At 52.7% G+C, this 12,729-nt stretch overlaps 1 protein-coding gene across 13 annotated transcripts in view; it reads left to right on the top strand.

The window, feature by feature from the left end:
- Nucleotides 1-12,729, top strand: part of PIP5K1C (phosphatidylinositol-4-phosphate 5-kinase type 1 gamma) — a 52,936-nt gene that overhangs the window by 19,323 nt on the left and 20,884 nt on the right. For all 13 annotated transcript variants that reach the window (XR_004968191.1, XM_036312937.1, XM_036312936.1 and 10 more), the window contains exons 2-4: nt 7,520-7,551; nt 9,593-9,685; nt 11,931-12,061. Coding sequence is in view for 12 of the 13 variants with exons in the window: in XM_036312937.1 (XP_036168830.1) it covers nt 7,520-7,551; nt 9,593-9,685; nt 11,931-12,061 (256 nt within the window). In the remaining variant the exon portion in view is untranslated. The remainder of the gene's footprint in view (nt 1-7,519; nt 7,552-9,592; nt 9,686-11,930; nt 12,062-12,729) is intronic.

Below are 12,729 nucleotides of genomic sequence, written 5' to 3'. Positions count from 1 at the left end.
CGGAATCCGGGTTGGATTTAAGTCAAGGGCATGTACCTCGGTTGCAGGCTCAATCCCTAGCCCTGGTCAGGGACGCAACCAGTCCATGTCTCTCTCTCTCTCTCTGTCTCTCCCCCTCCCTTCCACTCTCTCTAAAAATCAATGGAAAAATATCCTCAGGTGAGGATTAGCAAAAAAAAAAAAAAAAAGTTGGTCAGCAAACTGGCGAGCCAGCAGCGCTCCGTGCCAGGCCAATGCTGAACCCGCCAGGAACTCTGTCCTTGAGCCCACTTGAGACCAGGACAGGTGACCAGGTGGCTTCAGGATGCTGGCCCAGGTGCCTGGGAGCACATTGGGAAGCAGCAGCGCCACCTGGAGCGTCCGGGCAAGCCTCCGAAGTACTTCTGGAGGGAGTGGCTGGTTGCTGCAGGGACCCAGGGTGTGTGTGGGATAGGGAGCACCCCAACTCCTGCAGCTCCTTGGCCTTGAACTTGCCCAGACCTCTAAGCCCTAGTCTCCCAGCCATAAAGTGCGTCCAAGGACATTTACCTCCTGCTGGTTTCAGGAGGGTTGGAGACATGGCTGGTAAGGCAACCGCCTGTATGGGGAATGTGTATGTGTTGTAGCTTTTTATTACAGGGAAGTTAAAGCAAAAGACAAAACTGGATAGGACAGTACAACTAAATATTTTATCATGAAATGTTGTAAATATCCAGAGAATAGTATAATGAACACCCAGATGCTTCCTGTCCTCTACATTTTTATATTGCTGCATTTGCCTCAGGGTCCCCCTTGGCGCTGCTGACGGCATGCTGGCTCACTCTCCGGCTGGGGCGGGAGCGTCCTGGGCACGGCACTGCGGGATGCTGAGCAGCATCCTTAGCCCCCAATCAGTGCTAAGGACACTTCTAGTCATGACAACCCAGATGCCCCAGACATCGCCGAGTATCCCCTGGGGGCAGAATCGCTCCATTTGAGAACCACCTACAGATCACTTCCCTTCACCTTGGATGCCTGTTCTGGCCTCCGCCGGGTCTCCTCTGGCCCCTCACAAAGTGTTTGCCGACCCACAACTTAAAGGATAAACAAAACATGATATGGCTAACCTACACAGTGATATATTGGTGTCTTTTATGTTATGCTGTGTTTTCCTGGGTGTTTAAATATTTTCTTATTAGACATTATATTTAAACAATGATATATTTTGTCCCCCAAAGAGGGCCCAGCATCCAGGAAACACTGAGTTTGGAATGAATGAATGTGTGGTCAGGAAAGACCTCTCCAGGAGGTGACACAAATGTCTGAGACCTGAGTGACAGAGGACAGAAGCTAGCTGTGTAGAGATGTGGGGATAGATTGTTCCAGGCAGAGGGCACAGCAAGTGCAAAGGCCCTGTGGTGGAAATGTGATGAGCCAATGTGTGTGAAACCTATTTCACAGAGCCTGGCACAGGTGCTCCAGTAGTGCCCACTGCTACCCATGTGACCACTCACATTCCTTAGGCAGAATCTGCTTTAAAAATGTGTTTCTCCAATGCTTGAAAACTCCTGGCATCAAAGATCACAATTTACCTTTAACCTGGAGGAACATTGTATGAAGTAAATTTTCAACCGTGCCTGGCCAGTGTGTGCTCCGTGGTTAGGCATCAACCTATGAACCAGGAGGTCACATTTTGATTCCCAGTCAGGGCATATGCAGTTGCCAGCTTGATCCCCAGAGTACAGGCAATCAATGATTCTCTCTCATCGATGTTTCTATTCCTCTCTCCCTCTCCCTTCTCTTTGAAGTAAAAAGAATATATATATGAAAAATTTCAACTGCACTGAAAAGTTGAAAGAATTGAAAAATGGAAACACTACTTACCACTTGGAACCTAAAATTAACATTTTGCTGTGCTTACTTTATCTATCCCTTCCCCTCCTCCTCCCCTTCCTCCTCTATCCCTCCCTCTTTCCAGCTAATATTTTAGATGTACTTCAGAATTGCAGGCATCAGCACACTCCATCTGTAAGCACTTCCGTGTGTGTATCATTAACTAGAGTTTGATATATTTCCACATGTTTTTGCAGTGTTCTACTCTGATCAGCTATTAACTCTAGAATTCTTAGCCTTTCCCGACCTAATAGTGGTGGTAAAAGTCTGAGATACTGTAAAATCTGAAAGTTCTTTATTTTTTAAACATATTTATTTATTTTATTTTATTTTTAGAGTACATTTTTAAATATGTTTTTATTGATTTCAGATAAAAATAAACCCTAGCATGAAACCAGGGAGAGGCTGCCTATAAAGGGCAGGGGTGGGTGCAGAGGCAGGAATCCCACATCCCACCTCTTCTCACACACTGGCACTGTGCTCTCGGGTGATGGGCTGTCACCGTGCTCCACTCCATTTCATTCTAATGGTTGGGCAGTTGGTTCTCTTGGATTTTCTAAAATTTTGTTTTTCCAATCTTCATTCCCCCCCTTTTTTTAAAATGTATTTTTATTGATTTCACAGAGGAAGGGAGAGGGGGAGCGAGAAAGAGAAACATCAATGATGAGAGAGAATCGTTGATCGGCTGCCTCCTGCACATCCCCCACTGGGGATCGAGCCTGCAACTGGGGTATGCTCCCTTGGCCAGAATCGAACCTGGGACCCTTCAGTCCTCAGGCTGACGCTCTATCCATTGAGCCATACCAGCTAGGCCCCCCCCCCTTTTTTTTTCTTGCCTTATTGCATTGGTGAGTGCTATTGCTCCCCCCCCACCCCCAGTGGAAGATCTTGGCCACTCCCCTTGTCCTGTGGGTGATACTTATTTGTTTGCCATGAGTTTTTGCTTTGAATTATTTTTAAGTAAAGGCAGTTCTTCCTGAAACCCTCACTTTTTTTTCCCTCCAGTTTCTTAATAGTTTTTTTGAACATCAAGTTCATGTTAAATTTTGTTGATTGCTTTTCTGGATTCTGAGATACAATGTCTGGTTTTTCACCTTTGAGTAACTTCCTAAATTTCTCCAAACCCATTTTCCCACCTGTAAAATGTGATAGTGAAATGAGATCATTAAGTTAGATGGTGTCTGACTCAGGCCGGTGAGTGCTCAGCTCCCTTCCCTGCTGTGCCCTCACAGTGCTGCCTCAGTGCCACCTCCTGTATAGTCTCCAGGGACTCTGCTCCTGTGCCCACAGGCTGGCCAGACCATTCCAGCTCATCAGGGAGAGGGCCTGTGGCTGGCCCCCCGCGCCACTTCCTGCTTGGCAGGGTTGCAGGCTCCAGTTGCTTTGTAGGCCAGGGGAGGACTTGGGCTTTCACCCCAGGGAGCTCTCTCTCCCAGGCTGTGGGCAGAGCAGAGAGGACCTGACTCTGTTGCTCACCGGCGGCCTCTGGTGGCCGCTGTGAGGAGGACAGACCGGAGCGGGGTCTAGATCTGTGGAGACTGCTGGTCCGGGTGAGCGGTGATGGAGTGGAGAGGAGTGGGAGCAGTGGCACATCTGGACAGAATGAAGGTAGCGCCGAGTGCTGAAGGACATACGCTAAAGCCCCTTCCTTGGTTCTAGGGGCCCGCCGTTTTTTGGGAGCTTCCCTTTCTTGGTTTCCACATTAGTCATGTGAAGAAGTAGCTCCAGCCTGGCCAGCATGGCTCAGTGGTTGAGCGTTGACCTATGAACCAGGAGGTCACAGTTCAATTCCCGGTCAGGACTCATGTCCAGATTGCGGGCTCAGTCCCTAGTGGGGGGTGTGCAGGAGGCAGCCAATCAGTGATTCTCTCTCATCATTGACGTTTCTATCTCTCTCTCCCTCTGCCTTTCTCTCTGAAATCAAATGTGTACACACACACACACACACACACACACACACAGTAGTCGCTGCTGCTTTCCTCAGCGGGCCGCCCCACCCACCGCCACTGGTAGCTCTCTGCTGTGCATAGCTTGCTGCCCCGCCCTCCTGCTGATTGGTCATTAAGCTTCACCGCATAACGACCATTTGCATATTACCTCTTTATTATAGAGGACGTGTAAAAGAAGCAGTTCCTGCCGAGGCTTGTGTGTGCAGAGGGGGAGAACTCTCTCTGTCCCTCCCTCTGTCTGTCGCTTGTCCATCAGAAGTCAACAAGCATTCATAGGCGTCTGCTGGTGGCTGGACCAGACCCACAGGCAGCACAATTGTGCCTTGGGCAGGTCTTGGCCTGAGATAGGGGCTGCATAGGGCCTGTCCTCCCAGCTGTACGTGTCAGGCTCTTTCCCTCCAGGTTAGTTTTAAAAATTAATTTCTTAAAAATAAATAGGGTGGCTCATTCAGAAGATAATTGGTCCCATCTTGGTCTGGGAGGAGCTCCACATCTGGGTGTGGTCTCTGCCATCCCCAGCCTGACCCAACCAGTGGGAGTGACCACCCTCCCCTGCAGCTGCATGACCTCTTGCAACAGACTCAACCCTGAGCCATTGTCCCTCTTTCTGAAGATGTGTGGAGGCCGAGAGTTACAGGGTCACTGCCCTCACAGGCATCACGCTGTGGAGGGGCAGATGATGAGGGTAAGAAAAGGAATGTCAGAGAGCAGGTGGGGACATGCAGATGGCAAAACTGGGGAATGTGGCCTGAGTAACAGGACAGGGAGGTGACTGGGTGGCCACTCTGAGGGGAGGCTGGGTTGAGACCTGAAGGCCAAAGGGCTGGCCTTGGGGAGACCTGGCGAAGACTTGTTTGGGGCAGAAAGAATGGCGTGGTGCCGGTGCCCTGAGGTGTGTGTGTGTCCATTCCTTGCACCGCCCCCCACAGAGTTCAAACACCTTGGGTGGGGAAGCAGGAGGACATAGGAGGTATGGTTTGTGGAGGAGGCCAGGACTGCGGTGTTGGACTTACTTTGGCAGCCCTGGGATGAAGGACCTGGAGCTACAGAAGACTCAGGTGGTCACCGCTGGGTGGGCTCTGGGTTAAGGGGCCCCCACACGAGGTCTAGAATGTTCTACCCTGGTCCACCACTGGCTTCCTACCTTCTCTTCCTTCTCCACATCCCAAACTCAAACCATTAATTGTCCTGCTGTTGGGCATCCAATAAAAATATTATGTCAGCTTTCCAGCATCTTCCGGCCCCCACTTGCCACCGGCAGAGCCCCGGGATATGCCAGAGCCCAGGTTCGTCCCTGTGGCCAGGATGCCCGGGTGGAGAGCCTCAGACATCTGCGAGTAGGCACCAAGGGTCTGGCCTGACTCCCATCTAGTTGGCGTATCTTAGTCCAGCTGCCCTGTCTGGGGCCCTGGGGAGTGACTCAGTCTGTTGGCTTTGTCCCCCGGCCCAGGGTCCCGTTTGGTGGACCCTGTGGCCATGAACTTAGTCTCAGCCAGTTGCCCCCTCAGCCTCAGTTTCCCCATCTGGACCATGCCCTAGGGGGTCTCAGCACCCCACATACACAGGTGGGCACTCAGGGTGCGGCTGGGGTGGTGGTCATGGCTAAAAGAGGACACGAGTCCACACCCCTGCTGCCCTGGTTGCACCTATGGCTGTGTCAGCTTGGGTTGTTTTATATGTTTTTTATTGAGAGATCATTCATATACGATAAAATTCACACTTTTAAGCATACAGTTCAGCATTTTTTGTACCTTTACAATGTGCAACTGTCACTGATTGGAACAGAGCAGGTTCCTCCTCTGCTGGGTAAGATTGACCCCTGACCCCTCACCTGGGCCTGCCTCTCTCTTCCTTCCTGACCCTCACCCTTCCAGGCTGCCAGTCCACTCTCAGAGTTCCAGCTCTGACTGCACCCTGATGACTCCCTCAGTCCTGTCTCCAGCCAGGGCTCCCCTGAGCTACAGACTCAGGGTCCATCTGCCCCTAGATGTCTCCACGTGGACGGCTCACAGGGGTCTCACACCCAACACAGCCACAATGCGCCTGTCCATCCCCCCAAACCTTCTGCCCATCCCCGTCAGCTGGCAGCTCCTTCATTCTGTTCATTGCTTCAGTCAAAATCCTTAGTCATTTCTGACTCCTTGCCTCTTCACTCCACCTCCAGTAAGTACAGCTTGTCTGTCCTAACTTTAGATCTCTCCAGAATCCGCCCATTTCTCCCCCCTCCTGGCCTCCACCTTGGTCCACCCCATCAGCTCCCACCTAGACCAGGCAGTCCTCTTGCCCTGCTTGGTCCCTGGCTCCTGTCCTAGCCCCCACATCCACCCACAGTCTGTCATCCCCAGCAGCCACCAGAAGGCGCCTGTGAGCACCTATGTCATGGCCAAGCCACAGCCTTCCAGGGCATCCAACCTCCCTCAGGGTCAAAGCCCAAGATCTTCTTTGCTAATCTGCGCCCGAGGGCAGGGGCCAGGCCTGTCCTGGTCATCACCTGCTTCCCCCCAGTGACACCTAGTGAATGAGTTTCCTGTTGCAGCTGAAACAAATCACTGCAATTTTGCCTTAAAACCACACACATTTATTCTCCGACCGTTCTGGGGTCGGGAGTCTGACATGGATCTCACTGGGCTAAATCCAGGTCTGGGTAGGGCTGGTTCCCTCCTGAGGCTCCAGGAAGAACCATTTCTGGCCTTTTCTAGCTTCTAGAGGGGTCACATCCTTGCTTGTGGCCCCTTCCTTTATCTTCACAGCCAGCAATGCAGCCTCTCCCATCATTCACTCTGACCCTCCTGCCTGCCTTTTATAAGGACCCTGTGATGACACTGGTCCCCTGGGGACCTAGGGTCATCCCCATCCCAGGGGCCTTAACTCAGTTCTGCCTGCAAAGCCCATTCTGGGATCAGGATGCGGACACCTTTTGCGGGGAGGGGGCATATCTGCTGACCACCCTCATTGGGCAGATCATCTTCAGCAGAATCCACTTTCCTGGTGAGGACACCAGGGCTCAGAGGTCAGTGGCAGGCCTGAGGCCTCCCTGCTGGGAACCGGAGATGAAGGAATGGTCTGACAGAGGAAAATTGCCTGCCTTCCTTAGGCCAGCGAAGCGCTCCTGGAAGCTGTGGTAAAACCAGTCCTTGGCTGGCTTTCCATAGCTGGCTCCCTAGACAGGGCCAATAGAGCTGGCACCATTGCTCCAGCCTGGGGCCCCAGCCACTGCCTACTGACCATAGCTCCCCAGAGCCCCGGGCCCTCCCCACAGCACCATCCCGACCTTGACCCTCCAGGTCCCCTGATTTCTTTGTGACCCAGGTGTCTCCTGGTTAAGCCCTGCTCCTACCAGCAGAGGAAGGGTGGCACTTTGTAAATGCAGGTCCTTAGTTCTTTCCACTAAGGACCTGATGTCTTTGGGGTAAATGGTGGATCAGAGTTGGGGGGTGGTCTCTCCTGCTGTTCCTGCCTGGGGGGTACCCAGCATCCAGTCATCCCGCCACCTCAGTGTGTCCTGTGTCTATGCTCCCCTTTCCCACAAGGGGTTCTTATGGTCCTCCCTAGGGACACAATGCCCAGTGAGGTTGTAGGCGCCTGTGTGTCAGGGAGGGAGCATGGTGACAGTGGCCCGAACCCCCTGGGAGCCCCTGCAGGGGCAGGTGCAGGTTGGTGGTAGGCCCTGTGGGTTGGACTCCCCGCTGCCAGTCTCACATCTCCCTTCTCTTCCTCAGGTTTGGCCCAGAAAAAGACGGCCCTGACGGAGGTGAGTGTCCGTGGGTCCTATCCTGACTTGCCTCCTCCAGAAGACAGCACCAGCCCTGCTCGAGTTCTGCTCTGTGGCCTTGGGCACCTCACTGTACCTCTCGGGGGGCCCAAATGATGGCAGATGTGAGGGGGGGGAAATCCCATCCCCCGGCCCGCGTGGGGAGTTTCCCACAGGGGTTCTGGTGCGGGAGGGATGACGCCCAAGAACTCGGCCCTGGGCCAGTGAGGGAAAGGGAGGGGAGACCAGAAAGGGGAGGCCAGAGAGGTGAGAAGGAAGTTGGGCAAGTGCCAGTCCCGGAGGATCTGGCCAGGAGGGTGGTGCCTGACCAGTGCCTGACTAGCAGCACCTTTAGTGTAGTGTCCCTAGGCAGCCCACATAGCAGCACAGGGTCCTTTTCGTTCTCCACGCCTGTGAGCCCATCGTCTTCACCATCTTCCAGCCATGTTCCTAGAGAGCTTTCCCTGGTGACGGCCACTCTCGTGCACATATGCTGCCATGCTGTCCCGTGGGCCCTGCTCCTGTCCTCAGCGAAGGCAGTACAGAGGGGTCCCCACTGTGGTTAGTTTCCTGTCACTCCAGAAGGTGGCCCGGGAAGGGTGTGTCTGAGCCCCATTTTACAAGAGGAGCAGCCCAGGTGTGGCTTGCCTGCACCTGTAGCAGCAGGAGTCCTGCCTACGCATGCTTTGTCCCTATCCCTTGATGCCAGTCACCATATGAGTCCTTCTATGGAGGGCATTGTCCACTTGCTGGGGCCCTGCAGTGGGCTCAGTGCAGGACAGTGGGAGGGAGATGGGTGGGCCTAGGGGCTCCAAGGGCAATAGGGAGACAGTGAGAGGTGTGAGGCAGGGGCAGCAACAGAAGGTTCCTGAGGGAACCTTGCCCCCTAGTGGCCAGTGTGCAGAACACACAGGAGCCAAGCTGAGGAGTGTTGGCCGGTGGGGGGCATTTGAGGGCTGCCTAGAACTGATGTGGGGCAGTGCAGGTTGGGCTGGTGGCCTGAAGGACTGTGTGAGATTTTTGAATGGTGGTAGGTACATAGTAGGTACTTCTTTTTTTTTTTTTAATAATATATTTTATTGATTTTTTTTACAGAGAGGAAGGGAGAGGGATAGAGTTAGAAACATCGATGAGAGAGAAACATCGATCAGCTGCCTCCTGCACACCTCCTACTGGGGATGTGCCCACAACCAAGGTACATGCCCTTGACCGGAATCAAACCTGGGACCTTTCAGTCTGCAGGCCGACGCTCTATCCACTGAGCCAAACTGGCCAGGGCAGTAGGTACTTCTTAAATGTCAGTGACAGGTGGAGCCACCAAAGAGGCACTCAGTTCCTGTCTGCTGGCTGGCCTTGGCCCCTGATTCTAAACTGGCTTCTGTGTCCCTCCAGGCTCCCATTGCCCCTTCCACTGTCCTCCTCTTGTGACGGCACACATGAGGGCCAGTGGCTTCCACACAAGTTTGTTGGGATGGCCGATGTCACACCTGCCACAGCTGACCCCTAGAGCTTGCAGGAGCTGGGCCTGCTCCCAGGAGGGGATGCTGTTTGTAATCATTTCAGCCCAGAGGGCTGTTCGGCCCCCAGGGGACACGGAATGATGTCTGGGCACATCTGTGCTTGTCACACTGGGGTTGTTCCTGGCATTGAGTGGGTTGGGACCAGGGATACTGGTTACTCGCCCAAAGTACCCAGGAAGTCCCCCCACAGAGAATGACCTGGCTCCAATGTCAGCAGAACTGAGGGAAAGGCCCTAAAATTAGGCCTGGGTGGTCGGGGCTGCCGGCCTCCAGCTTTTTCAAGGAGCTGGTGGTCTGGTCTGCATGTGGGCCCTTCTGGATGTGAGGTATTGCCCACTGGGTGTACAGCCTGCCCACACAGCTTTCTGTCCCCGCTTCCCCCCGCATGGCCCACATGGCCCAGCCCTGGCTCCAGCTGGGCGCGGTGACTAAGCTCCTCTCTTGCCAGAGTTTCTGGAGCGCTATGGCTTCGGTGGCTCCTCCTTGCTGACTTCTAATGCTTCCTGTTTTCTTTTCTCCAGGCCCCGTCAGTGACTGGACAGCCGGGCCCTGGTCACGGGAGGAAGCTGGGCCATCGGGGCGTGGACGCATCTGGTGAAACCACTTACAAAAAGGTTCTTCCTCTGCCCTTAGCCAGCTGAGGCGGAGTGAAGGGGGGCTCTCAGCAGTTCAGGGGACCCATCTGCCCCACACGCACATGCACAGTGTTCACTGAAGGTCATGGGCCCCTCAGTGCTGGCGAGGTCCCTGCTGCATGTCATCATCTCAGGCAGCCTAGGGATGTGCTCTGAGGCTACACAGGCTGCACGGCCTTCCTGATTCCAGGAGTCACCTTGGTGAGCCCTCATCTCCCAGCCCTGCTGGCTCATCTAGCGATAGAGGAAATTATCCCTTTTCTCCTCAAGAAAGCAGGGCTGAGATGCGGTGGTAATGGGGAGCTCTGAGCCAGGCCCGGCCACAAGAGTCTGCAGGGAGCCTGGACCCCGCTGCCATTAGCCCTCCATTTCTCAGTTATACTTCCTGATACATCTTTGCTGAGAGAGTGTACACACACCATGTGATTTCCCCCCTTGAAGTGTACAATTCAATGGTCTCTAGAGAATTCACAGAGTTGTGCAGTTATCACCACAGTTAATTTTAGAATATTCCCGTTTCCCCTAAAAGATACCCCATCCCGATCTAGCTGGTGTGGCTCAGTGGTTGAGCATTGACCTATGAACCAGGAGGTCACAGTTCTATTCCCAGTCGAGGCACATGCCCAGGATGCAGGTTCGAGCCCCAGTAGAGGGGGCATGCAGGAGGCAGGCGATCAGTGATTCTCTCTCATCATTGATTGATGTTTCTATCTCTCCCTCTCCCTTCCTCTCTGAAATATTTATTTATTTATTTATAAATAAATATTTATTTATAAATAAATATTTATTTATTTATTTTTAAAGATACCTTATCCCTATTAGTAGTCACTCCCCATCCCCCTACCCACTTCCCATCTCTAGATGTGCCTGTTCTGGACATTTCACATAAATGGACTCACACACTGTGTAGCCTTTTGGATCTAGCTTCTCTCACTGAGCACCATGTGTTCAAGGACCATCCACATTGTAGTGAGTGTCAGTGCTTCGTTCCTTTTCATGGATGAGTAATATTCCCCCATGTGGGTGAACACATTGTGTTTATCCATTCACCCATCGATGGACATTTGGCTTGTTTCCACTTTGGGGCTGTTACGAATAATGCTGCTATGAAAATTTGTATGCAAGTTTTTACAGACATGCTTTTATCTTTTTGGAGCATATACCTAGCCGTGGAATTGCTGGTCACACAGAAACTCTGCATACATTTGAGGAACTATTAGACTGTTTAACACAGTGGCTGCCCCATTATCCATTCCCACCAACTGTGCAAGGGGATTCCAGTGTGTCCTGGTCCTCACCAGCACTTGTCTGTCATTCTGATTACACCCATTCTAGTGCATGTGAAGTAGTATCTCACTCTGGTTTTGATTTGCTTTTCCTGAAGGCTAATGGTGTTGCTTATCTTCTCCTCTGCTGTTGGCCATTTGTGGATCTCCTCTGGAGAAACATGTGTTCTGTTGATAGCATCTTGAGGGAGTTGAGTGTGGAGGGTAGAGCAGGCCCTCTCAGTGAGGGGGTTCAGGAGAAGAGGCAGCTGGAGGCTGCAAGACCCCCGCACAGGATGGACTTGCTCAGGGGCAGAAGCTAACTCCTGCCTGCCCTCCTGCTATTGCACCTGTGACATCTGGGGCCCAGAATCAGAGACTGAAGGTTGAGATAGCTTTCCTCAGTGATGCACATGCTGCTTAGAGCCACAGTGACACCGTAAACCACAGTGATGAGAAAAGTGCAAACAGCGAATGCTTCTTAGGCATAGGCAGCTTTTGGTCCGGACCACTCACATGAACTAACACACTGTCATCTCCATTCCTGGCTACAGATGGAGAAACAGGCACAGAGAGCCAATATCATTCTCTGGTCATGATATGAATCACCTAGAAAGTGGGTAGAAGAAACCCAGGTTTACAGAAATGAAGTTGGGTGTGTCTCCATATGTTATGTCCCCTTCTTCCAAAAAACCCTGATGGTGGATAGACAGCTGCTGCATCAGGGCAGTTTTGGGATGTTGGAATGTTCTAGAATCTTGATTGAAAATGGGCCTTGGGGTCATAAGAGGCAGTATTGGAGTCTTAGCCAACCCACTTCTTTGCTGTGTAGCTGTGCAGGCCAAGCGACTAGCCTGAGGCCCGCAAATCTGTAATAAATGCTAGTAGGACCCTGGGGCCCAGGGCTGGGGTAGGGGCTGGCCAGGGGTAGTTCTCGATGTGGCTGCGTTTCCCCACAGACCACGTCTTCCACCCTGAAGGGGGCCATCCAGCTGGGCATTGGCTACACCGTGGGCAACCTGAGCTCCAAGCCAGAGCGAGACGTGCTTATGCAGGACTTCTACGTCGTGGAGAGCATCTTCTTCCCCAGGTAGGCCTGGCTCCCACGCCTCCCAACAGCCCCCCTGACAGACACAGTGTTGTCATACGAAACAGCCTCGTGTTCTCTGAGCTCCCTTCTCTGCGGCAAATAGCCTTTACTGGTGTCTGTTTGACTTTGAGGTCTGACTCGGTATTCATTAGGATATTAGTTTGCTGCTGAGTCAGAGAGAGTCAGTGTAATGCTGGTGTTTTTTTAATAGGGGAAAAGAAGTTTGTTTTTCTCTTTCTCACACAAACAGAAAAGTCTATAGGCAATCCAGGGCTGGTCAGGTGGGTCCTGGGTTCCTTCTTGTTGCTCCCCCATCCTCAATATGCAGCTTTTCTAATCAGCAGCCCAGGTGGCTGCCTAGGCTTCTGCCATCACATCTGCATTCTAACAGCAGGAAGGAGAAGGGGAAGGGCAGCACATTCCCCTTTCCTTTAGGGCACAACCCGGAAATGACACACATCATTTCTGCCCCACTCACAGCTCATTGGCCAGGTTCAGTCACCTGACCACACCTGGCTGCAAGAGAGGCTGGGAAGTGGTCTCGTTACAGGTGGTCATGTGCTCATCCACATGGTCATGTGGACTCTTGCCAAGGAAGGAGCGGGGACAGGATACTGGGTCTCCTGAGACTGGCCACAGCCCTGGGTCCCATTGGAAGCCTCAAGTTG

Source organism: Myotis myotis, unplaced genomic scaffold (genome assembly GCF_014108235.1).
Source record: "Myotis myotis isolate mMyoMyo1 unplaced genomic scaffold, mMyoMyo1.p scaffold_m19_p_6, whole genome shotgun sequence".
Classification (NCBI taxonomy): Eukaryota; Metazoa; Chordata; class Mammalia; order Chiroptera; family Vespertilionidae; genus Myotis; species Myotis myotis.
Note: the sequence above shows the minus strand (reverse complement) of the source record. Positions and strands in the feature narration are given on the sequence as shown.